The 26266-nt window shown below is 39.3% G+C and overlaps 1 protein-coding gene across 4 annotated transcripts in view; it reads right to left on the reverse strand.

The window, feature by feature from the left end:
- Positions 1 to 26266, reverse strand: part of LOC123350686 (leucine-rich repeat and fibronectin type III domain-containing protein 1-like protein) — a 217594-nt gene that overhangs the window by 21190 nt on the left and 170138 nt on the right. For all 4 annotated transcript variants that reach the window (XM_044989366.1, XM_044989367.1, XM_044989368.1 and 1 more), the window contains one exon: positions 1173 to 2567. In XM_044989366.1, coding sequence (XP_044845301.1) covers positions 1173 to 2567 — 1395 coding nt within the window. The remainder of the gene's footprint in view (positions 1 to 1172; positions 2568 to 26266) is intronic.

The raw sequence follows: 26266 nt of genomic DNA on the forward strand, positions 1-26266 counted from the left end.
ACATACTGCAAATGGGAGCAGTAACACACACAATCTGCATGATGCCCATCAAAATCTAGGAGGGTCAAATAGTTAAGCCAAGCAAGTTTTACAACTTCCCCCACCCAAATGGGTATTTCTGAGCCTCTAAATGCCAGATCGGTGCAGAATACACTATGTTACCATTTCAACTGCATGTGCAATTCACGCTGCTGAATTTAGCCCAGTGCACCCCCAAAATAGTAGTATAAATTAAATATGCAATGATGGAAACTGATTAGGGGCATGTGCCATACTGTGTATGAGACAAAGAATTAGAAATATATATCTTCATGACCAGACAGCAAGTGTGAAAAATAGGGACAGTGGGTGGGGGTAATAGGAGCCTATATAAGAAAAAGACCCCAAAATCGGGATTGTCCCTATAAAATCAGGACATCTGGTCACCCTAGAGTACATTTATAGTATATATAATACAGAAATATAAAGCAAGTTCCTACATTTAGTATTCTGAATATTTTCTCTTCCCCTATATTTTTAGATGGATCAGATACATGTTTAGTTAACATAAAATGTAAGTGATATTTCACTGATCTTTTGCTTAAAAATACAGATGGCTTCAGTGTTATCCGTATGCAAAAAGGCACCATTCCTGTGATTCAAAGTCACTGCATTAACTAGTTAATGGAACTGTTTCTAAACCTCGGGAGCCATTTTGATGCAAGTAACTCTCCTAAAACACATGAAATTAGTCCATAGCCACGCCCAGCAGTTGGAAGATCTGGGTTGTAATTCCTTACTCTGCCACAGTCTTGTTGCGAGAACTTGGGCAAGCCACTTCACCTCTCTATATATATCATTTAGAAAATGTGGAGTATACTCACCAACCTCATACAGGCTGTTGGATTGTAAAGCTTAATTCCTGTCTATGAAGTGCTTGGAGATCCTTGGATGGGAGGCACCATAGAAGGTAATGTATTATTAGTAATATCTATTATAATTCCTCAGTAACGGGAGACAACAAATGGAAAACAGGCTATGAAAAGCATTTCCCCATTGCTCCTTTCATTACACAGTTAATGCCTGCAACATATCTGGCATTACATCAGGGAATTTTAAATATACAACCATTTTCTCTTATTCCTATTTGTTAGCTCACAATGACAATTGAATTGCTATGTGAATAGGATTACCTGTAAACTAGTATATCATCTGAGGAGCTGTTATACTGAATCTGGTACATTCGTATTCCAGGGATATGATGCTGGGAAGGCCACTGTATGAGAGCAGAGGATGAGGTCAGCTCAGCAACCACAACCTTCTTCTCTTGCTGAGCTTTAGTTTCATTAGGGAAACTTGACTTAGCAGATATAAGAATGTCTGAAGGCCCAGACTCAGCATCTTTATCACAGTTGGTACTGTTAGCAAGATGAGGATAAGGATTAACAACAAGTTCAACAGAAGCTGTAGACTCTCCTGCAGCATTTGATGCTATACAGGTAAATGTACCTTTTTCTGTCAAAGAAGTAGTCAAAATATCCAAAGTTCCATTCTCATAGGAAATTGTCCTAGATGTATTGGAGACCAACTTCCCCTCGGGGGAGATCCAGCGAACATAGGGATCTGGGTCGCCGACTGCTTTGCACTTCAAAGAGACACTCTGGCCCTCCATAACCACCAGTTTTGGCGTTCGATGTGTTATCATTGGAGGTTCACAGACAAACTCCTGCTCTTTAATGGACCAAAAGTACTTGCCCATCAATTCCGGTGGTGAGGCACATGTTTCTAGATCATCTTCTCTGGTAAGGCGTCTCAGCCACACTAATTCACAGTTGCAGTGTAGAGGATTCCCTCCAAAGCTAAGCACCAGAGAGGACAATGGAGACCCTTTAGATTTAGCATACACAGGGATTCTGGAGAACAGGGGATCAGGGGGAATTTTTTTCAATTTGTTGGATGTCATGTCCAATCGAGCAAGTTTGTGAAGGTTTGAGAAGATTCCTTCTGGAACAAACTCAATGAGGTTGTGATCCAAACTGATTGTATTGACATTAGAAAGCTTTCCAATTGTATCCCAAGGAATATTAACAAGATTATTATATGATAGATCCAGGTCCTCAAGTGTTTCAATAAAGTCATCTAAAGATCCAGGAGAAATATAGTTCAATTGATTGTTACTGAGTATTAAGTGGCGAAGATTAATTAAACCTTTGAAATGATCCTCATTGATACAAGTCAGTCTGTTACTATCCAAATGTAATGCATGAAGGCCTTTAAGATCAAAAAATGCATAAGGCATGATTTGACTTATTGTATTTCTTGATAGTGTCAAGTGAATAAGGTTTGTCATGTTTGCAAAATCCTTTCTTCTAAGTGTGGTGATGAAGTTATCCATTAATCTTAGTTCTGCTGTTCTCCTGTCAATGCTGGGAGGCACAAAGAGAAGCCCAGTCTTCGTACAGAGGATGGTGAAGGATGGAGATAGGTTTTGACACATACACCGTTTTGGACACATCATAGCCTTCACAGCAGTGCTAATAACCAATAGATAGATAACCAGCCTTTCCATTGTAAGAAAGATAGCAAACCTAAAGGAGAAAACAAGAAATCCAGATTAAGCCATTTTAATAACAAAAACTTTGAAAGACCATTTACATCTAAACATTTGTTATAACTATGGCTTCTGAATAAATCAGACATGCAATTCTAGCCATTACTGAAATGACTTAATTGATAATGTTAGCCTGGGAATCTGCTGAGCTAAGCCATTAAAATTCTTAGCTCACTTGATCTGGTTATCTTATCATAAGAACTCACAGGCCTGATTGTAAAGCAAAAGTACATTGCTCTCTGAGGTTAACAGAGGTATGATAAGACTGTAGGAGAGGTCTGCTATTTGTGGGAACTGAAGCACTGATCTTGAGAATCAATTACCACTCCTCCAGGAGCTAGCTCTTCACTGACAAGCATTAATGATGGCTTTGGAGGTGACTTGTCCTGCCTTACAAGTTAGAAGGAAATGTTGCACAATGGTGGTAGCAAGTGAGGTAAATACTAGGAAAAAAAAATTGAATGATGGGGATTACATAGGATCTATTCATTTACAGGGACCTGAAGCTTCCAGAGGTAAAAGTTCTTTCTCGCCACACACTTTGTTTAGGAGATGTTTTATGAGCAGCCCAAATTAACATTCTTTTTCACATTAAATTAGATTTTATGTTCTTCCTAGCTGGGGCCCTGTCTGTGAGTGATACAGCACTTAACACAATGATTATGATTCTGACTGCAGCCTATGAGAGTCCAACAATACCAGAATGTACAATAACCGAAAAGGACAAATTACATACAATGGGCTGCACATCCACTGTCGTAAATAAAAATCCATCAGTAACCACTCACGGCAGGCATAATAAAAATAAGACTCCTCAAACCTTCACTCCATTTCTTTCCTAAATGCCTGGGGAAAAAGACAGGCTGGGTTAAGAAGGTTAAAAATATAAGAATGGCCATACTGGATCAGGCCAATGGTCCATCTACTCAATATCGTGTCTTCTGACAGTTGTCAATGCCAGGTGCTTCAGAGGCAATGAACAGAATAAGGCAATTATTGAGTGATCCAGTCCTCGTAGTCCAATCCCAGCTTCTGCCAGTCCGACATTTAAGGAGCATCCTAACTATTTAGGCTAATAGCCATTGATGGACCTATCCTCCATGATCTCAACTAATTCTTTTTTTAAAACGAGTTATACTTTTGCCCTTCACAACATCCCTTGGCAATGAGTTCCACTGGTTGACTGTGTGTTGTGTGAAGAGCTACTTCCTTATGTTTGTTTTAAAACTGCTTACTTATTAATTTCATCAGGTGACCCCTCCTTCTTGTGCTATGTGAAGGTGTAAATAACACTTTCCTATTCGCTTTCTCTACACCATTCATGATTTTTTAGTCCTCTATCATTCTCCCTTAGTCATCTCTTTTCTAAGAAAATCTCTCCTCATATGGAAGCTGTTCCATCCCCTAATCATTTTTTGTGCCCTTCCATGTATCTTTTCCAGAATTGCATGCAGTATTTAAGGTGTGGGAGTACCATGGAATTATACAGTGGCATTATGATATTTTCTGCCTTATTACCTCTCTCTCTCTCCTAATGGTTCCTAACATTCTGTTAGCTTTTTTGACTGCTGCTGCATATTGAGTGGATGTTTTCAGAGAACTATCCATGATGACTCTAAGATTTCTTTCTTGTGTGTAACAGCTAATTTAGACTCCATGATGTTGTATATATAGTTGGGATTATGTTTTCCAATGTGCATTACTTTGCACTTATCAACATTGAATTTCATTTGCCATTTTGTTGCCCGATCACCCAGTTTAGTGAGATCCCTTTGTATCTCTTTGCAGTCAGTCTTGGACTTAAATATATTGCATAATTTTGTATTGTTTGCAAACTTTGCCACCTCAGTATTTACCCCCTCTTCCAAATCATCTACGAATATGTTCAATAGCACTGGCTCCAATATTTACTTCTTCCCATTGTGAAAACTGGCTATTTATTCCTTTCATTTGCTTCCTATATTTTATCCAGTTACTGATCCATGAGAAGTTCTTCCCTCTTTTCCCAAGACTGCTTATTTTATTTAAGGGCCTTTGGTGTGGGACTTTGTTAAGGACTTTCTGAAAGTCCAAGTACACTATATCAACTGTATCACCCTTGTCCACATGCTTCTTGACACTCTCAAAGAACTCTTAATACACCTCTACCCTGATATAACACGGTCCTCGGGAGACAAAAAATCTCACCGCATTATAGGTGAGACCGCGTTATATCAAACTTGCTTTGCCCCCCCGTTCCTTGTTCCCTGACCACCCCCTCCAGAGACCCCCGTCCCTAATCACCCCCAGGACCCCACCCCCTACCCAATCCCCGTCCCCTGACTGCTCCAACCCCTATCCACCTTCCCCCCCCGACAGGCACTCACTGGCAGTGGAAGGAAGTGGAGCAGCCTGGCCCCAGTCCGCTCCACTCCACCAGCTCCCAGCCGCAGCACTCTGTTTCCCATCGTCGGTGAGTGCGGGGAGGTTGGGGAAAGGATGCCCCCCCACACTCACCTGCGGTGGGAAGCGGAATGACGCGGCCCCAGCACGCTCTGCTTTCCTTGCCCCGGACCAGCCATGTTGCTGTGGGGCGGCTGGGGAAAGGTCCTGCACTCACCTGCGGCGGGAACTAGAGCGCCACAGCTGGGAGCTGGCGGAGTGGAGATGGCTGGGGTTGGGCTGCTCCGCTTCCTACTGCCGATGAGTGCGGGGAGGTTGAGGAAAGGACGCCCGCCGCACTCACCAGCGGTGGGAAGCGGAGTGACGCGGCCCCAGCCGGCTCCACTCTGCGGCTGGGAGCTGGCGGAGTGGAGTGGGCTGGGGCCAGGCTGCTCCGCTTCCCGCCACCAGTGAGTGAGGAGGGCATCCTTTCTTTGGTATTTTCCTGCCTACAAGAATGTTAAATTGAATTACATTATGATTCCTATTACTGAATGGTTCATTTATACACCTCTTGGACCAAATCCTGTGCTCCACTTAGGACTAAGTCAAGAATTGCCCCACCCCTTGTGGGTTCCAGGACTAGCTGCTCCAAGAAGTAGTTAATTATCCTAGCTGATCAGGAGTTAGTTCCATATCTGGAGCACGGGTAGTAATGGAAAAAGATAAAATAAGTTTTAAAATAATAATAACTAGTACAATGATGATAATAATACTCACAATGAATTACAATAAATTAAAAATAATGTAAAATTTAATTGATAATGTAATTAAAATACTAATTCAGCGTTAAGAAAATATATTTTATTCAAATTAAATTACAAAGTCTCTATAGTACATTGTCAAATGGGGAAAAGTGAAAAGTTGTAATATTCTATTTAAAATAATTTTAAAGGTATATCTGAAAAGGACAGAATTCCAGAAAACTTCTTTGCAGAAAAAATGTAGTAATGTGATATCACATTACTACATTTTTTCTGGAAAACACATTTGCTAGTTTAAAAAAAATCAATTTTCTAATTTTGTTTTTTGCAGTACTTCATTCTACTACCCTACTCTACAAATTGTTGCGATTTCAGGAAAATTATAACTGTGAGGAGCAAAATGAAATTCTTTTCTTTTAAAATATATTTATACATTCAAAAATACATATCCCCTGATATACATGGCATCTGAGATCCAGCACATTAGTCTAAGTATCCATTATGTTCCAATTAGTTCAGGATAACAGACATAAAAATCACTAAAGAGGAACATATAGTAGTTACATTATTCAATACAAAAGATTTGGGATTAACTACATTTTAAAATTTGCAAAAGTCATATTGCAAACAAAATTGCAACTTATCATGGTTTGCTGAGAACATGTATTCTCCAGCGTTTTACCCAGTTTTGTTTTAAATTTCACAAACAACAGGGTTTCCACTACTTGCTTTGGGAGAATATTCCACACCCTCACAAACCTAACTCAGGAAGTTTTTCCTGACATTCAGCCTCCATTTTCCTTTATCATTTTCACCCCAGTAATCTCATTAATAATTCTCCCTTCCTGGTGGGGTGAGGAGTTTCAGCTGGTGTCAGAACTTTTTTTCCATGTCGTATGAGGTGAGATGTATAAAAATATAATGGCATTTCCATACATCCTTATGCCTGTTTCTCTGTGATATCTTAAACTTCCAGGAACATATATGTCTGCAACAGAAGGGTAAAATGCATTCCATTTGCAGTCAGTGGCTGTGTGCCCTATGCATTTACTGATGACATTAGCCCTTTTGGCTATAGTGTTGCACTGGGAGCTCATGTCCACACTGATTACCCAGAATGACCTCCAAATCTTTTTCAGAGTCACTGCTTCCCAGGATAGAGTTCCCCACCCTGCAAGTATGGCCAGCATTCTTTGTTTCTAGATGTATACATTTACATTTAGTAGTATTAAAACACATATTGTTTGCTTGTTCCCAGCTTACTAAGCAATCCAACTCCCTCTGTATCAGTGACCTGTCCTCTTCGTTATTTACCACTCCCACAATTTTTGTGTCATCTGCAAACTTTATTATTGATCATTTTGTGTGTTCTTCCAGGTCATTAACAAAATGTTAAACAGTGTAGGGCCAAGAACTGATCCCTGTGGGACCCCACTAGAAACACACCTGTTCAACAGCGAGTTCCTTTTTTCAAGTACATTTTGAGCCCTATCAGTTAACTAGTTTTCAATCCATTTAATGTGTGCCATGTTAATTTTATATTCTTGTTTTTAAATCAAAATATCATGAGGTACCATGTCAAATGCCTTACAAAAGTCTAAGTATATTACAACACTATTACCTTTATCAACCAAACTTTAATTCTTCTAAAAAAAAGATATCAAGTTTGTTCAACAGAATGTATTTTCCATAACCACGTGTTGATTAGCATTAATTATAATACCCTACTATAATTCTTTTTAATCAAGTCTCCTATCAGCCACTCCATTATCTTGCCTGTTAATGATATCAGACTGACAGGCCCATTTATGCTTTTTAAATATTGGCACATCATTAGCATTCTTCCAGTCCCCTGTGTTCCAACACTTATTGAAAATCAACATTAATGGTCCAGCAAGCTCCTCCGTCAGCTCTTTTAAAACTCTTGAATGCAAGTTATCTGAACCACTGATTTTAAAAATGTCTAACTTTAGCAGTTTCTGTTTAACATCCTCCTGAGATATTAGTGGAATGGAAAGAGTGATACCATATGATATGACTACGTCATTTATTTTTCCCCCAAATATAGAACAGACATTTATTGATCGCTTCTCTGTTTTCTGCATTATTATTGATAATTTTACCATTTCCATGTAGTAAAGGACTAGTACCTTTGGTAAGATTCTGTTTCTTCTAGTATACTTAAAAAATCCTTCTTTTTGTTATTAACTCAGTTGGCTATAGATGTTGCCCTGTGTTACTTTGCTTCCTTTATCAATTTTCTACAATTCCTAGCTTCTGATTTATATTCATTACTATCAACTTTACCTTTCTTCGATTTGTTATATATATATATATTTTATAGCTGCCTTCACTTCCCCTCTAAATCAGGTTGATTTTTTTAACCAATGTGGCCTCTTTCATTGATTGTGAGGTTATGGCTTTTTGGGCCTCTAGTAAAGTGTTCTTAAACAATTCCCAATTATCACTCACATTTTTTCTGATTAAATTCTTCCTCCCAGGTGATCTATCTATCTATACACACACACACAGAGTCTGAACTTTAGTCTGGACTTTATTGCACATTAAAAATGTGATCAGTTTATATCATTAATTTTTAGTTTTGTGATCAGTTCCTCTTTATCTGTCAGGATGAGGTCTAATATAGAATTCCCCTGTGTTGGATGCAACATTTTTTTAATTAGGAAAAGGAGAAGGGGAGCGTATACATTTTTTCAGGAACAGGGGAGGATTCTTCATATGTCATATTTGACCTGTGGAATGCTGCAGCACCCAAAGCTTTCCATATACTATAATACATGTGTTTATTTAATTATCAGGTGTAATAATAGCCTTACCACACTCAACTGTCACAGAATATCTGCACTGGTGCCTATATATCATGACGACGAGCATTCTGTAAATAGCACTTACAAAGACAGACAGACTTGTATAAGGAGTTTGATCTTGTATAATATAATTATTAACCATCAAAGAAACATAATGTTATGTTAAAGTTGTTAACTCTGAAAAGCACTGTTTAGTGAGATTGGCATCAGGGTTGCATAGACATAAAATGAAATTGTAAATGGTCTTAAATTTAGCTCATCAACAAACTTTATACAACATTACTATTATTTCACGTCTGATAGGAGCAAAGTCACATAGAACTGAAATAATAGTTTTAACTTTTTTTTTACACAAGTAATTATTTACTTGTTAGAATAAATCTTTAATTGTGGATGAGTATTTAAACCATTATAATCTCTAGGGAACAAAATCTCTATGGGATATTTTCTGAGCAGTTAATCCCAAGTGTGCAATTAAAATTTCCTTGCTGGCTTTGTCTCACCTTGAGATTGAACTACAAAAATAATAACTTTTATATGTCTGTCCTGTGGTGCAGAATTCAAACATCTGAATCAGAGCAACGTTTTTCAGGTCGTACTTGGCTAACAATAAAATCAGTTTTTCTTTTAAGTACAGCCAAGACAAAGATATAGTAAAATGTACCTAATGTAAATTACATGATTCTAATATTTACCTTATTATGATCCTAGGCAACTTGTATCTATTTTTTCTATCAACTTTCTCTTTAGTAATGTCTTTTTTCCTAATGATTTTTTCCATCATCAGCTTTTAAAATATTTAACATAGTGCATTACTAGCTTCATTTTTCAAATATTTGCTTTTTTTGACAATCCTGTTTTTATTATCACTCCATCTTGTGCTCTGCACCCTGCTTCTCCCTAATGGCTCCATCTTTTCACTCCCATTTGGCATAAATGATTACCTGATGTGCAATTATCTAAAAACAGGCGGCCTTGCAATGTTATAATTCCCTTGTTTTGTCATTAGCAAATATTAATGCATTTTAATGGATTAACCACCATCTGGGCTACAAGAAGCCAGTGTGTAACCATCTCACTTAAGCTATTATTCTGTTAAAAATATAATTAAGTGTTGTTAATGTGAAACTATGGCACTAAAATTAGCAATTTTAGTGCTACCAGTGATTGAAGTGCAATTACTCTTGTAAAACAAATGACATTTGGAGGAAGACTGTAATAAAGGAAAGCTGGATCCAGCTCTGAATTACTGCTGTTGTCCTGAATTATTTTTCAAAAGAGCTTTGGCCCTACTTGTCCAAACACTGCATTGAAAACTCACCTAATTATATTACAATCCAAATGTACTAGTCTAAACTTCAAAGTCTACAAGGCCTTGACTACGCTAGACATTACGCATGCAGTGCCTATGTGGTCCCCCAGCAAACCCATAACTCGCCTTGCATCCAGAAACAAAATTGTTCCCAATAGCAAACATGAACTCTCATGAACTACATGCATGTCCATGGTCCAGCTGTTAGATGACTGGACAGGGACTCTGGTGACCTGGGTTCCATACCCTCGGGGGGGGGGGATTCCTCCTCCCCCGCCCCAAGCCTTAGGCAGGCCTGGACCTTCCCCACTCATGTGCAGCCCTGTTGGCTTGACTGGATCTTCCCTCCCAAATATAGAAGTCAAACTATGCCTATACGTATCCTGCTCAGACACTGACTTGTGAACTTGGGCAAGTCACTTTCCCTCACTTCCTCTGTCTTTGTCCCTCACTTTGCTTTGTCTAAATTATAAGCGCTTTGAGGCAGCACCTTCCTCTTACTATGTATTTGTGCAGTGCCTAGCACAATGAGGGTCCAATCTCCGTTGAGGCCTCTAGGGGGTAATGTACACAAATAATAAAGTGGAATGTAGGTTCCCATCAATGGTTACTGCACAGTATGTGAAATGCAATAGCTTAAATCCCTTCATGACTTCTGATATGTTGATCTCCTTGATCAGTGGTCTCTGCAAACCTCCATGACGACAGTACCCACTGGACAATCACCATGTTGTCTTCCATTATGAACCTAGCTCTCATCCCTCTGGTCTGGTGCTGTGGTGGTACAGAAAAGCCACCTCCATTATACTACAATTTTGCAGACACAGCTGTTCATCCCAGGTCTTGAAAACAACTTCGCCCCGCCCATTTGAGACTGTGGTGTAGACCCAGAAATACATCTAACTTGTTGAATATCATCTTCAAATATTGTCCAGAACCAGGGGTTGGGGCACAATTTTGCAGCATATGCTCCTTTGGCTGCTGGGTCCCCAAAGCTAGAGCTGGAACACCCTCCACTGCTTTGGTGTATCTACCTCAGATGCCTTGTGACAGCTCTTCAGAAGTTCCAGCACCAACCTTTCCTACTGAGCAAGAGCTAAGCATTAATTCTGTACGTCGGGACTTACAGGAATTTCCCCAGGGAATTATGGGCGTTTGACTGCTTCTCCCATAATTACACTGGGCTCCCAGAAAGAGAGCTAGAGGGCAGGGCAACTGCACTTGATCATTTTCCTAGCCCGTCGCCTAGACCACTGCACCACTATCTTTGCAGCTCTCCACTGGCTCTGCCTTCTCTATAGCATCAGCAATAAACTACTTACTTTCACTTGACACTTCACAATTTATCTCCACCCTACCTATCATGTCTCATTTGCTACTGAGATTTCAAGTACCACTTCTGACTGGTCCATCATGCCAGCCTCCATTGCCCACTTGTTACATTTTGAAACAAATGCCATTGTGCTTTCTCCCATGCTGCAGCTCACACTTGGGAAGAACTCATTGTAAACACCCACAAATGCACCTCATTATCCTTCTTCAAACTCTCCTTTTCTAGGGTGCTTACAAAAAACCCACAACATGACAACAGTTAGGCTGCTGGTGTGCTGAGACCCCTGCCTATCATGCTGACCAACAATGTCTCATTGTTTCCATGTCTGTCTGCATCCATATCTTGTCTCATACTGAGACTGTAAACTTTTTGGGACAGGGTTTTTGTTCTATTTGTACACTACCTAGCACAATGATGCCCTGGTTCATGACAGAACGGAATGCCTTGCGTAAGTTGAATTTTGCGTAAATCGGGGATGTATACCCGACAATTACGGGAAAAAAACAAAACAAAACAAAATAAACCCCCCACTTACGGAACTTTTTCCGTAAGTGCGGGTTTGCATAAGTCAGGTTTGTGTATCCCAGGGAGCGTCTGTAATAAAATTGCACCTTAAAGAGCATGGTTTCTGTGGACAGGCTGTGCCAGAGGTGATGGTAGGAGCTCAGTTACTAATGGGGCAGCATATTAGTGCAGGCTTTCTGAACATGCGAGTCTATAACCCTGCACAGGGCTTGCCTAGGATAGCTACAAATATTGAATGTCTAATTGAACTCCAGCAAGGAAGTTAAGCTGTTATTTAAATCATTTGTTTCCTTCAACTAATGCATGAATGCACTGAATACTAAGCAAAATGAGAAGAGTGATGAGCGTCCATAACAGGCTTTGCTAGGTCAAATGAAGACATCTGGTCTCCTTCGCAAAGGCAAAAGGAGTCTCTGCCACCGTGAATAAGAAGAAAAATTTAAAAAAACTGAATGTGTCTAAGAATGGTAACTTCTCTTTCTAGAAAGAGATTAGAAGAGGCACGCCCTATGGGCTTATGTAAGAGTCAGATCTCTTTGCTAATATTAGTTATATTCAATATTATGATGTATATCAGAAGAGCAGTAAACCAGTGGTAAGGATGGCTCCAAAATTCACATGTTCACTATTGAAAAGCACACAGGAGGTGTGGGTTAGCGATGCTTAGAAAGGGAACATTTTACTTCATTTGGAACTTTCCAGAACTCACCTCTATCCATCACTTAAAATTTGCAGCAGCAAATATGAATAAAATGAGATACTGTCTCCAGTCAAACATTTCAGCTAAGTGCCATCTGCAGCCCTCTGAAGAGCAGTTATATTTGCCAGTAAAGAAAAGAGTAAGGCTGCCTCCCCCATGCCTTCCTATATGAACACATAAGAGGAGTTCTTTTCACACTCACAGGATTACTGCAATGGATCCAATCTTTTCAGTTAAAAGTTACTGTTAATAAGAACTATCAGCTATTAGCCATGCTATATCACTCAGTGTGCTGTTACAGCTTAATTTTGGTGTAAAAAACCACACAAGTTAATCATGTAATTTCCAGACAATAGGGAGTTTCAGGTCAGATAAGCAAGATATACAACCCAAACATGTCCTTGTCAGAGATTTCCAGTGGTTTGTATTTGATCTGGATAAAGGAACATGGGTAGCAGGGAAAAGGGTCTGCTCCAGAGTGAATTTGCTATTAGGTTGTAAAGGAATGTGCATTAGAATTTCAGGCAATATTGTCAAGCAGTGAGACTTAATTCCAATAGCTCCAGACCCAGTTAAGATGCTGAAGGCTTGACTGGTTTATAGCTGATGGATTATCATTTCACTCCATCTGAGGGAGTTCCATTTGTGTTTGCTGTATACATATGATAGGTGATAGACAGATTTATCAGCCTTAAATCAATATAAAAAGTACAACTTCACAATATTTCTTATACCCAGGACAGCTAACTTTTGTTATTGTTGTTTGCTTTTTTTTTAATGGGGACTGTTAACAACTCTGTTCTGACTATTGTAAAAATCAGCTCAATTCTGGACGAACAACTTTTGAGAGAAAACTAATCACACATATAAAGTGACAATTTTACTTCTGCGCTATTTACTTCCTTCTCCTTTTGCCCCTTAATGCGCATGTTATTGTAGCTGTTAGCAAGATATAATAAAGTGTCTCACAACTTTGACTATTTCTACACCAAACTGGCTTTACTTTCCTATGCAGCTAGTTCTACTTTTCACAAAAGGATCTTATTTTCCTTTGTCTTCAGTTCAGCTCCTTTTCCAGCTCTAGATCTGAAACCATGTGTTTCTGTCATTAAGCCACAGGCAGCTGATCATTTCTTTTTTGGATCTTCAGTGACAAATTACTCACTGGTGGGAGAAACATGGAAAAGCAAACATATTCAGAGAACAGAGAAGTTCAACACTAAGATCTCTTCATTTTTAAATAAAGTCACCTGAAAACTATTCTGGAAATAAGTCCAGAAGGCTTGATGTTGCCTTTAGAGCTTCCAAGTACCAAGCTTTAAAAGGGCAGCCGGTACCTCTTGGAAAGCCTGGAAGCACATTCATTTCAGGATGCATTCTGAGTCCATATCATATTCTCTAAATTTCTCATCTCATTCTTCAGTGTTAAAGAGATGTGCAGGAAGCAAGATAATTTCATCTGTTCTACTGCTCATTCTCCACATGAATCATAACCCTTTGTTTGTGACATCATAATCATCTCCTCAGCAACTAATTATAATTTTGACAAAGAATTGGGACTTCAGTGTGGAAATCAGGAACAGGAGCAGATGTGCCTCTTCAGTAACATTAGTATTTGCCCCTGTACCTAACTTACTAACACAATGCACCTGTCTCCTATACACGGCAGCCAGCTCACACATGGCACACTAGCAAAAGATTGATGCGTTTCCTGCATGTAAACCTCTAGAAGAAACAGATAATCTGATATAAAAGCAGAACAGTTTCCAAATGGTATTTCAAAATATTCCATGATGCATTAACAGTTAGTAATATACTTTCCTTTCTGTTGAGCTCACACAGTTTCTGTCTTCTTTGCTTAACTGGTTTTCCTTTTAGAATCAAATATATCAACATTGGCATTTTTCCAGGTCTGCAACTGTACTCAGTTTAATAGCAATGAAATTGCAAAGCTTGTGTGTGTGTGTGTGTGTGTGTCTCAGTGAGCACTTCCTAAGAAGTTTGTTTTGTCAAAGACTCCTTTAATAAGGTGGGAAAAGCAAATCCACTGCTGCTGTATTTGCTGTGTTTCCTAGAATGTTGAAGGCAATGTTGGCCTGTAGCTATCTAAACCATCAGGAAGTGATGGAAGAGGGGACCGGGGGCATCCATGGTAACAGTGCTCATTACAAGGACTATGTTACTATACCCCTGTAGATTGCTTGTAGTTCTCTTAAAGCCCTAGAGGCAATTGTACAACAGGGAGGATAACTGTAGGACATGGCAAAGATCCAAGCAGCTCTGGATGATTGATTCTTATAAATATTTCTCAATCCTTTGAATTGTGCAATGAGAACTTTTGATTTTTTTCTCGTTTGGTTGCAAACACCTTCCGCTATAAAGCCATATTTTAGCTTCTCCTATAAAATGGACTTTGAAAATTGATTTGGCTGGAAAATTGTCCTATTTATTGTAAATGCTAAGGAGAATGCTTCTGTGAAATTTGAAGAAAGTCCCAACAATTTGAAAGTGACAAATCAGTAAAAATTACCAATCTGAAATGTCAACTTTTGTCTAAATGTTTCTTTTTCTGCCTTTATCTTAAAAACTAGTTACTGCCCCCATCAAGCTTTCTGCATAGTTAAACCTTCTTGAAACCATGAGTCATCTGAAGAAAACATGATGTGATTGAGCAATTATTTACAGTTCTTTGTTGTGGTGCATTTTGGCAACCAATCCTGTTCCAATGGGAGTTATCAAACCATTTCTGCTCCCATTAAAATTGACAGGAGGTTTTTGGTTTTTTTTGCCACTGACTTTAGTGGGAGCAGAAGTGGACATTGAGGTCAACTGGGCATTCATGAATTCTCTCTGATCCTAGTTAGTCACAGTTATTCAAAGTCATTAATTTATTGTCATGTACTGAACTCCTAGATTTTCCATTTTTTAATAATACTAACCAGCTTTTCTTGTGTTAAATTTTTACATCTATTTTTTGTCTCTAATTATACTGAAAAAGTACCCTCGGGTGACTCTAAGACAGCACTGCACGGGTGAGTTTCTGATCTGGCATTGATAATCCTACTGAGACAGACGTATTTTAGAGTACAAGAAAGTCATCTCATGTTTAGATGCAAAGATCATGAAGCAAAGCTGAGCAGATCACTTATGCAACTCACAGAATAACACATTTCACCCCAAATGTGTTCTGAAAAGTTGGTACCAACTTAAATCCTTCAGGTTTTTTCATGTGCTTCGGCTGACTTTAAGGGGAAGTATTTTACTTTTTGGTCTTCTTTTGTAATGATATTCTTCTCTTCAAAAGAGCCTCCTTCTATAAAGTTACATAAGAATTTCAAATATATTTTTCAAATGAGAAAACAGATTTTAAGTGCAGAAAGTGCACTGTATATTTTCTTAAAACCTGTCTGTAGGTTAGAAAATAGTTTCTTAAAATGAAAAATAATCAGTCAAAAACATTAAGCAACTAAAACAGTATTGACGCAGTGCCACCTCTCCAATAACCCTGACAGCAGAGGATTATGATTTCCATAACCTGAAGGGAAGAGTTATAGGTTTAATATGCTACCTTTTTTGGTAAGGAATGTGATTGTAGCACCAGCAGAGATTTGGTAAAAACAGAATAGTATGGTAACTCACATTATTCCAATTTACTGTCTTTTTCTATTATAATTTTCCATGAGGACTACTGTCAAAAGTTTTTTCCCCTACTTCATTAATGTTACTTTGCTCTGTAGACATTTTATTAAAAAAATGTAGATCCTCCTGTCAATTTTTTTAATATAAGCTTATGATCTCTAAGGGCCATATTTGTCCCTGATTTACACTCTTGCAACTCCTTAAATTCCATCAGGTTGCACTGGATACAAGAGAAGGCAGTGTGATCCATTGTAAACTACATGCATTGTAAGTATGTAGGCATAACCACGTAGCTTTATCTGCTCCTACATGTAGATTTTCTTTCTCCTGTTGTATCTATATTGTCTTTTTCTATCTAAATATGGACTCATATGTATATGTGCTTTAGGTGTTCTGGGGCCAGAACTTTTAAAGTCATTGAGAGATGCAACTCCGCAGTATTATATAATGTTCATTCACTTGCATATTTCTGATAAACTTAAAGCATCATAATGTGTATGTTTGAAAAATATAATTAATATATTTTATTTATATCATCTTCTATATTCCTCTGATGTAAAAGCCATGAATTGTAAGCTGCTTTTAGTGACAATGAATGGTGCTTCAACTGCTAGATATTGTCATCAGGTCTTGCGTACAAATGTCAACAATGAAAGTTTGCTGACAATGACATCTGTTACTAATCGTAAGTCAATATATGCTTGTTAATTTTGTTGATGTAAAGCCTTCAATATGTGCATCTGATTATCAATGGTAAATAAAGGCTGAATCTATTTTTTGTACTTACCAAATTTAAAGTGTATCTAGCTACTTAAAATGGACATATAAAGCTATCTTAACTATATAACCACAAGGGACGAAGCTCATTTGTTTCCTCAACTGTGATTTCCACCTAGAAAAGGGCATTTTGAAATTCAAGCTAAACAAGAGCCTGGTAGTGCAGAATGTTATTGCACTAATCGTTCAACCTTGGAGATCAAGTTTCCTACTGGAGTTCAGATCACAAATGAAAATTGATTTGGCAGTTTTATCCTGTTGGTTGCACATTTGTATCACAAAACCTTGACAAAATTCAGTAGAATTGGCCAACTATATTCAACAGAAATTCAAGGAAGTGCTCCAGAGCAGGACTCAGGTGCCTTGGCAAATACTGTGGGGAAGTTTGCTCAACATATAAGTTTCTAAGTCAGGATAGAGAATATGAGATTTTCAAACACTGTTGTATGAGTCAGTGCTCAGACAGATGTCAGTTCTCATTCAGATACTAGCATGATGGAACAAATCCAAACTTAATTGCAGCCTTCTCTTCTGTTTATGGTATATTCTACATTTGTTTTTCACAATAACAACGTGAACAAAAATATTGTAGGGCTATGTTTAACTGAACATCAACGGGGCTTTCCCTTCTGAACAGACACACTAACAGAAAAACTCAGTCACCTGCACATCAGTTTCCCAGCAGAGCCTGGTGGCTGCTCTGGAACTAAAGATGTTAGAAGCCAGCAGAGCAGCCTAGCAACACTTTCATGAACTGCCATATAGACCAAACCTAGATTTGGAATTCTCACTCTTGAAGGGTGGGAAAAGCAATTGCCTTATGGAAGTCACTCACCTGGTGACCTCAAGAGGCTGTATCTCGGGTCCACTAATCTAGGATATGGCCCTGCAAGCTGCATTGCTGAGCACTCTGGCGCTGATATAGCAAAGTTCTTAAGCACATGAGTAATTTTGTTGAAGTCAGTGTGGTGCCTTGCAGGATTGAGTGATTGTGCATCTTTATAAGAAGTCATGGATTTCAATCTCCAGAGATGAGTTACAGCATGTGGCTTTTTAACATGAAGAGGAGATTGGGAAGTGGAACTGCCATAATAAACCACACTGCTGTCAAGATGAGGCCATGGCTAAAGTCTTTATTTAGTGCCGTTTCTCACTCTACCCACTACAAAAGTCAAATACCAAAGAATGTAAAAAGGAGAAAGAGGAAGGGAGAAAGGAAGATCCTGGTGAAAAATAAACAGAATATTAGACAGATCAATGAACATATTGCGTGGACCTAAGCCTCTTGTGCCATCCTCGCTTCTTGGGAGTGTTTTTCTATGCCCAATACATAGCACAGGCTTCCATTAGCTAAAAAAAAACATTTAAAAAACCCCACCTGAGGCACCCTATGAGTTTAAATTACAGGAAGAAAAGGTTCAGAAAGTCAAGCTACTATGAAACCAAACTACAGAGCAAGTTTCACAAACCTCAAACTAGGAGGTTTGTACCAATAAAATCCCTAATTATTGTATTTCTAATAATAATACTATGAGGATTCATGTGTACAAACATTTAGAAATGTAAAATGCAAGTAATATTATTACTGTAACGACTTCTTAGAGATCAGTTTAAGTGCACAGCCTGCATTAGTTTAGTATTTGTGGCCACAAACATAATGTACAGCATATGGCAGTGTATGCAGTTCAGAATATCACAGAGAGGCTAAGGGAGCAAAGGAAGGTTTCCCATTCATTGGCATCAGAAAGCACTGCTTCTGTCTTCATTTACATTATTTCTCTGAAAGACAGAAATGCCTTTTTTCCATTTTTGAGCACACACTGATGCTGGTTTATGATGATATTTTACTGAGTGCAATTTAATCATACAATGTTGCCCTTTCACACTATTCAACTATAGTTAGTAGTAGTAGTAGTAGTAATAGATATACATATCCTAATATATTAAATTGAATTCCAGATTTGCACGATAATCAATCATTCACTTCTGCCTTTCCTCGAATCGATCCCAAAGTACCGCCTCTAAACAACTGCATTCTTACTGCACAAAGAGGAGCAGGTGGCTTTTCCTAACTTCTCTGCATCTTTTTTCCTGTCTAGTGTATCCTAACCATACAGAAACATAGTCAAAATATTTCATCCATCAAAACGATACTTTTCTGCAGAATGAAATACGTTCAGAAGAAAGACATTTCTGTAGAGGCCATCAGCCAGCTGAGTCTAGCTGAGATGAACAGACTGTGCTCCTGCATGTTTTCCTATCCCAAATGCAGCTTTTCTGACTGCCACAGCAGTGACAACCTGTTAATTGTAAATGACAGGTGCTTACCATCTGGCTCAACTACAAAAAATATAAAGATTTTCTTCCAAATAAGGATTTATTCTTATTCTGCTTTGGCCAAGAATTAAAGAGGAAACTGAATGTTAGTTTCCCTTTAACTGATCAACCGGTTAAAAAAAAGCCAGCTCCTCTCCCATGCACTTAATTTACAATAACTTGTTTTAGGAGTTACTAGTTAAAGACTGTTTATAATATTTTCAGGTTTGTAATATTTGTCCTGACATTTGCCAGTTTCTGTGTCCAGTTCTAATACAGTATAAATAAATCTCTATGATATGTAAGGAGCTGAAATTATTCTAGCTCTAAACCATTGGGGTTCCAGTTATAAAAGGGACATATGTCGACTTGGGTGTGGGGACTGGACTTTTAGGGTGTAGTTGCATCTCTATTTATTATTATACATTTGTATTCTAGTGGTGTCTAAAGATTCCAGATTACATAATGTCAAAGAATGTAATTAGACCATTTTTTAAAAGCAGCTATCAGTTTCATCCAGAAATATCTGAACCATCAGCTTGGTCTTCCAAAGTTAGTATTAGCATTTTGGCTTTTTGGATATTATATTTAACCCTCAATTTTACAGAAATTTTCATAGTATGGGGATTAATTATTATATCAACATATTTATCCAAATCACAGTCAAAAGTCAATCATTTCATTCACAAAATTGTTAATTAACAAATAATTAACATAAATTGTAAAATAGTTATTTTTCCAATTACCTCCCTTTGGTATATGCTAATTATACAAATTAGCAACAATTTCTTGCAATTTTCATATTTAACCGCTAGATGGCAAGAACAGTCTCCATATTTTCTTTAGCAAGGATTACTTGCAGTTTTTCAGTTCCATGAGCAGGTGGCATTAACAGTGTCTGTTTATTACACTACAGTGACAAACAGATACTGAAAGACAAAAATAAACTGTATTTTTAAAATTCTGATGCATAAATGTTAAATGTTTCTATTAGGAATGACAATGTATTTTAAAGCAATATTACATATATACAAATATATAATACAAATAAACATACTGCATGCACAAACACTTCCATGCTTTCTTTCCCAAAAGTTCTTCTACTCAAATGTATTGCAATGGTGTTAAAGAGTGCATTCCTAATGTTAAGCTTTAAACTGTTGCTAAGTGAGTGAGGAGGGAAAAATATATGCAAGTTTGAATACCATATAGGAAAAGGCAGGTGACAGACTTTATGGAAGAAGAGACATATTGTAGATTGGGAAAGAATGGAAGTCCTTTGCTGACAGGACTGATATCACACAGCTGATAGAAGTGCACAGAAAATGAACAAGAAGGGAGACATAAAATGTTTTGATGTTGCTTTTCCACCAAGAAAATTGAGACACTAGTGATTAAACAGAATTATTATTAGTAAGGAAGATATTCAAAAAAGATAACCAAGAGAAGGTGCAACATTAAACCTCTCTCTCTCCCAAAACATGTTTAGAGGTCTGACTGCTCTACATACTTATTTTTCCTAAAGTGGATTAAATGCTCAGTAAAATCTATTTATAGAGAAAGGGATTTTGTAGACAAGAGCTGAATTTCTCAACTTGGGGTGATATCACAATTCTCTACATTGATAATTGTGTACATTAAACTATACATTTCTGCAGAGAAGGGGGTATAATCAAATTGTGACCAAGTAAGCTAGGTATTTTTATTATCTGTAAAGTTCCAGTCCATTATCTTTAATAATTGGCAAGTCTGGAAATCTTGAAGGCATGGGGCTGTCCAAGACAAGGTCATGAAGATAACCCAGGGATTTGCTACCAAAAAAGGTAGGTGGGTTAGAGAGCTGGGAAGATGTTATATTCATTCACTTCAAGGGAAATTCCCTCTTGCGGAGAGGGTCAGCACATAGGCATGATGCCATTCAGATTCCCTTTAAGCCTCGTTTTCAGGGTTCACATGGTGCTTAGGTCTCATGCTGGCCCTCTGCACAGGGATGAATTCATAGTTTGTGAATATTTTTGCCTGAAAACAAAGATTTTTGTTCAGTTTTGCAAAAAACTATACTCATTGGAGCTAATGACTATTGTTCATTGATGTAATTTATTCCCATTAAGTTAGCATTGAGAAGATCTGCTTTCATTTTACAAAATACAGATAAAAGGTTCCTTCCCGTCCATCTTCTCCAGAGCCATGTTTGCCAGCATAAGACAGCTTTTTGCAAGGAAAAATGAAAGTCAGGCACTTTAATTCCCCTGAGCTAAAGCCGCTGAAAGATTCAGTCACCCTGACAGTGATCTGCATACAATAATGGGGATGATTCAAGGTATACTTACAACATGTCTGAGATCAAAAATAGAATTCTGAGACTTCTCCTGCCAATGGACCCTAGCTCTTTCCCCAGTGGATTGCAGGGAAGAAGGGAACATGCCCCAGAGGCAGTACTCCTACAATGCTCAAATCCATTGCACTGTGCTCCCTTGTACTAACAGAAGCAGAAGGAAGAGTTTGGCTTTAAAGGTCAAAACCAGCACCTTGACTTGCATGCAGAAGATATTATAAATAATATGGAGATATGCCTATCTCATAGAGCTGGAAAGAACCCTGAATTCAGCCCTCTGCCTTCACTAGCAGGACCAAATACTGATTTTGCCCTAGGTCCCTAAGTAGCCACCTCAAGGATTGAACTCACAACCCTGTGTTTAGCAGGCCAATGCTCAAACCACTGAGCTATCCCTACCCTCTTGGAGCACTGTCTGGAGCACTATGTTCCCTATGGCTAACCTCTAAGCAAAGTCGGCTGCCACATTCTGTGTTAGCTGACGTATCAGGATAATCTTCCAGTGACATATTATGTATAACTGATGGTGGGTGAGATAATATCCTGTATTGAACCAACTTCTGTTGGTGAAAGAAACAAGCTTCTGAGCTTACACAGAGCTCTTCTTCACATCTATGTAAGTTTGAAAGCTTGTCTCTCTCACCCACAAAAGCTTGTTCAATAAAAGATATTACCTCAACCACCTTGTCCCTCTAATATCCTGGGACCCAAACAGCTACATAACCCTGCATGGAAAATGTCATAAGAACAACCATACTGGCTCAGACCAAAGGCCCATCTACCCAGTATCATGTCTTCCAACAGTGGCCAATGCCAGAATGAATAGAACAGGTAATCATCAAGTGATCCATCCCCTGTTGCCCATTCCCAGCTTCTGGCAAGCTTTCTGAGCTGCAACTTGAAGTGGGAGAATGAGAACAGATATTAGAAGAGAAGCAAGAGCGGAGAAACAGCAGCATGAAGGCCTGGAGCTGGCCTTTCCCTTGCCTCACTTACTTATTTGACAGATACATTGGCAGCACCCCTCCTCAGGTATCATTTAGAAACACTGTGCCAGTACCACAAACAGACTCTCCTCCCCAGCTCCTAAACTCAAAAACACACTCAGTGTTGAAGGAAGTTCAGACAATTACCAAGGAGACATTAAATACTTCAGTGGTTTGATTAACAGACTCATACACTATAAGACCAGAAGGGACTTAATCATAGAATATCAGGGTTGGAAGGGACCTCAGGAGGTCATCTAGTCCAACCCCCTGCTCAAAGCAGGGCCAATCCCCAACTAAATCATCCCATACAGGCCTTTGTCAAGCCTGATCTTAAAAACCTCTAAGGAAGGAGATTCCACCACCTCCCCAGGTAACCCATCCAGTGCTTCACCACCCTCCTAGTGAAAAGTTTTTCCTAATATCCAACCTAAACCTCCCCCACTGCAACTTGAAACCATTACTCCTTGGTCTGTCATCTGCTACCACTGAGAACAGTCTAGATCCATCCTCTTTGGAACCCCCTTTCATATAGTTGAAAGCAGCTATCAAATCCCCCCTCATTCTTCTCTTCTACAGACTAAACAATCCCAGTTCCCTCAGCCTCTCCTTATAAGTCATGTGCTCCAGCCCCGTAATCATTTTTGTTGCCCTCCACTGGACTCTTTCCAATTTTTCACATCCTTATTGTAGTGTGGGGCCCAAAACTGGACACAGTACTCCAGATGAGGCCTCACCAATGTTGAATAGATGGGATCTGCTGGCAATGCCCCTACTTATAAAGCCCCTAATGCCGTTAGCCTTCTTGGCAACAAGGGCACACTGTTGACTCATATACAGCTTCTCATCCACGGTAACGCCTAGGTCCTTTTCTGCAGAACTGCTGCCCAGCCATTCAGTCCCTAGTCTGTAGCAGTGCATGGGATTCTTCCATCCTAAGTGCAGGAATCTGCTCTTGTCCTTGTTGAACCTCATCAGATTCTTTTGGCCCAATCCTCTGATTTGCCTAGGTCCCTCTGTATCCTATCCCTACCTTCCAGCTTATCTACCACTCCTCCCAGTTTAGTGTCATCTGCAAACGTGCTGAGGGTGCAGTCCACGCCATCCTCCAGATCGTTAATGAAGATATTGAACAAAACCAGCCCAACGACCGACCCTTGGGGCACTCCGCTTGATACCGGCTGCCAATTAGACATGAAGCCATTGATCACTACCCGTTGAGCCCAACGATCTAGCCCCCTATAGTCCATTCATCCAGCCCATACTTCTTTAACCTGCTGGCAAGAATACTGTGGGAGACCGTATCAAAAGCTTTGCTAAAGTCAAGGAATAACATGTCCACTGCTTTCCCCTCATCCACAGACCCAGTTATCTCATCATAGAAGGCAATTAGGTTAGTCAGACATGACTTGCCGTTGGTGAATCCATGCTGACTATTCCTGATCACTTTCCTCTTCCCTCTAAGTGCATCAAAATTGATTCCTTGAGGACCTGCTCCATGAGTTTTCCAGGGACTGAGGTGAGGCTGACTGGCCTGTAGTTCCCCGGATCCTCCTTCTTCCCATTTTTAAAGATGGGCACTACATTAGCCTTTTTCCAGTCATCTGGGACCTCCCCTGATAGCCATGAGTTTTCAAAGATGATGGCCAATGGTTCTACAATCGCATCCGCTAACTCCTTTAGCACCCTCGGATGCAGTGCATCCAGCCCCATGGACTTGTGCTCATCCAGCTTTTTTAAATAGTCCCGAAGCACTCCTTTGTCCACAGAGGGCTGGTCACCTCCTCCCCATGCTGTGCTGCGCACTGCAGTAGTCTGGGAGCTGACCTTGTTTGTGAAGACAGAGGCAAAAAAAGCATCGAGTACATTAGCTTTTTCCACATCCTCTGTCACTAGGTTGCCTCCCTCATTCAGTAAGGGGCCCACACTTTCCTTGACTTTCTTCTTGTTGCTAACGTACCTGAAGAAACCCTTCTTGTTACTCTTAACATCTCTTGCTAGCTGCAATTCCAAGTGTGATTTGGCCTTCCTGATTTCACTCCTGCATGCCTGAGCAATATTTTTATACTCCTCCCTGGTCATTTGTCCAATCTTCCACTTCTTGTAAGCTTCTTTTTTGTGTTTAAGATCAGCAAGGATTTCACTGTTAAGCCAAGCTGGTCGCCTGCCATATTTACTATTCTTTCTACACATCGGGATGGTTTGTTCCTGCAACCTCAATAAGGATTCTTTAAAATACAGCCAGCTCTCCTGGACTCCTTTCCCCCTCATGTTATTCTCCCAGGGGATCCTGCCCATCAGTTACCTGAGGGACTTCCTTGAATTAATTCCTGCTGGAACTAGAGCATAGCTTTAAGAAAAACAGCTAATCGTGATTTTAAAATGTCTATTGCTGGAGAATCCACCACAAAGCTTAGTATGTTGTTCCTGTTGTTAACAACCCCCATTGTTAAAAAGTGTGCCTTATTTGTAGTCTGAATTTGTCTAGTTCTAACTTCCAGCCATTGCATTTTGTTATACCTTTGTCTGCTAGACTGAAGAGCTCATTATCAAAAGTACCCATGTAGGTATTTACAGACTGTGATCAAGTCACCCCTTAACCTTCTCTTGGATAAGCTAAACTGACTGAGCTCCTGGAGTCTATCACTATTAGGCATATTTTCCAATCCTTTAGTTATTCTCACGACTCTTCTCTAAACACTCTCCAGTTTATCAACATCCTTCCTGAAATGCAGACACAAGAACAGGACACAGTAACCTAGTAGCAGTTGCACCAGTACCAAATAAAAACTATTAATCTCCCTGTTCCTACTGTTTATACATCCAATGATTGCATTAGCTACAGCATCACTCTGGGAGCACATGCTCAGCTGATTATTCACCAAGAACCACGAGGCAGTGCTATCCAGGATGGACGGAAATGTCATTAATAATGCAGAAAAGGCAGTATTCATTAAACATTTCTCTTCTGCATTTGGGAAAAACCCAGATGATATAGCCATACTACACGATGATGATGATGATGAAACACTTTTCATTCCAATGGTCCTTTCTGGCTTCAGACAGAAAAGAAAACATGGCACATCCATTTCAGGTCATAAATACGGTTCCATCACTGGCCATCATGAGGCTGAACACGGCATTGTACCTAGAAAGAAAGCCTCTTACTCTCCCTCTCAAAACGCTCCTGTTTGCTGCTCACAAGTTTGCCACACAACTGACTTTCATCCTGAGCTTGGATGCGTAGTTCCACTCTCTCACTAAGAGAGCAATTAAACACTCAGAGACTTCAAAGAGCAGGGCTGATCAAAGGCCCAATGGTCACAGCCACATAGCCTGAGACAAAAACAAACCTGTCTTACCCCAAGAGCACAACCCATATGCATAGAACAAACAGAACAATAACAAACTGACCCAATCTCACTATCTCCAAGCACAAGATCCTTAGCTATACACTCTGAAACTCCCATATTTGCTGCCTGTTTGCTCCTCAGTCAGATTCCAAACGCACCACTTTCCAGTGTGTGAATCATATCTGCATTCTCTCTGCTTCTCCTCCCCCCCCCTTTATGCCATTCATGTGGGCCATGATCTATTTGTGAGAACGTTTCAGACTTAATTATAGACACAGTTGTATCACCAAAGCTTAGATTCAAAATTCCACGGGGCAGCGTGCAGTAGCAGATTTGTATAAACATGCCCTTGAACAATTTTAGGAGTATGGCCTGGGTTTGGTGTACAGATTCCAGAAAAACAAATATCACAGGCTGTGACTAAAGCCATGTAAATTGAATCTGATC

The sequence above is a fragment of the Mauremys mutica genome, chromosome 15 (assembly GCF_020497125.1).
Source record: "Mauremys mutica isolate MM-2020 ecotype Southern chromosome 15, ASM2049712v1, whole genome shotgun sequence".
Taxonomy (NCBI): domain Eukaryota; kingdom Metazoa; phylum Chordata; order Testudines; family Geoemydidae; genus Mauremys; species Mauremys mutica.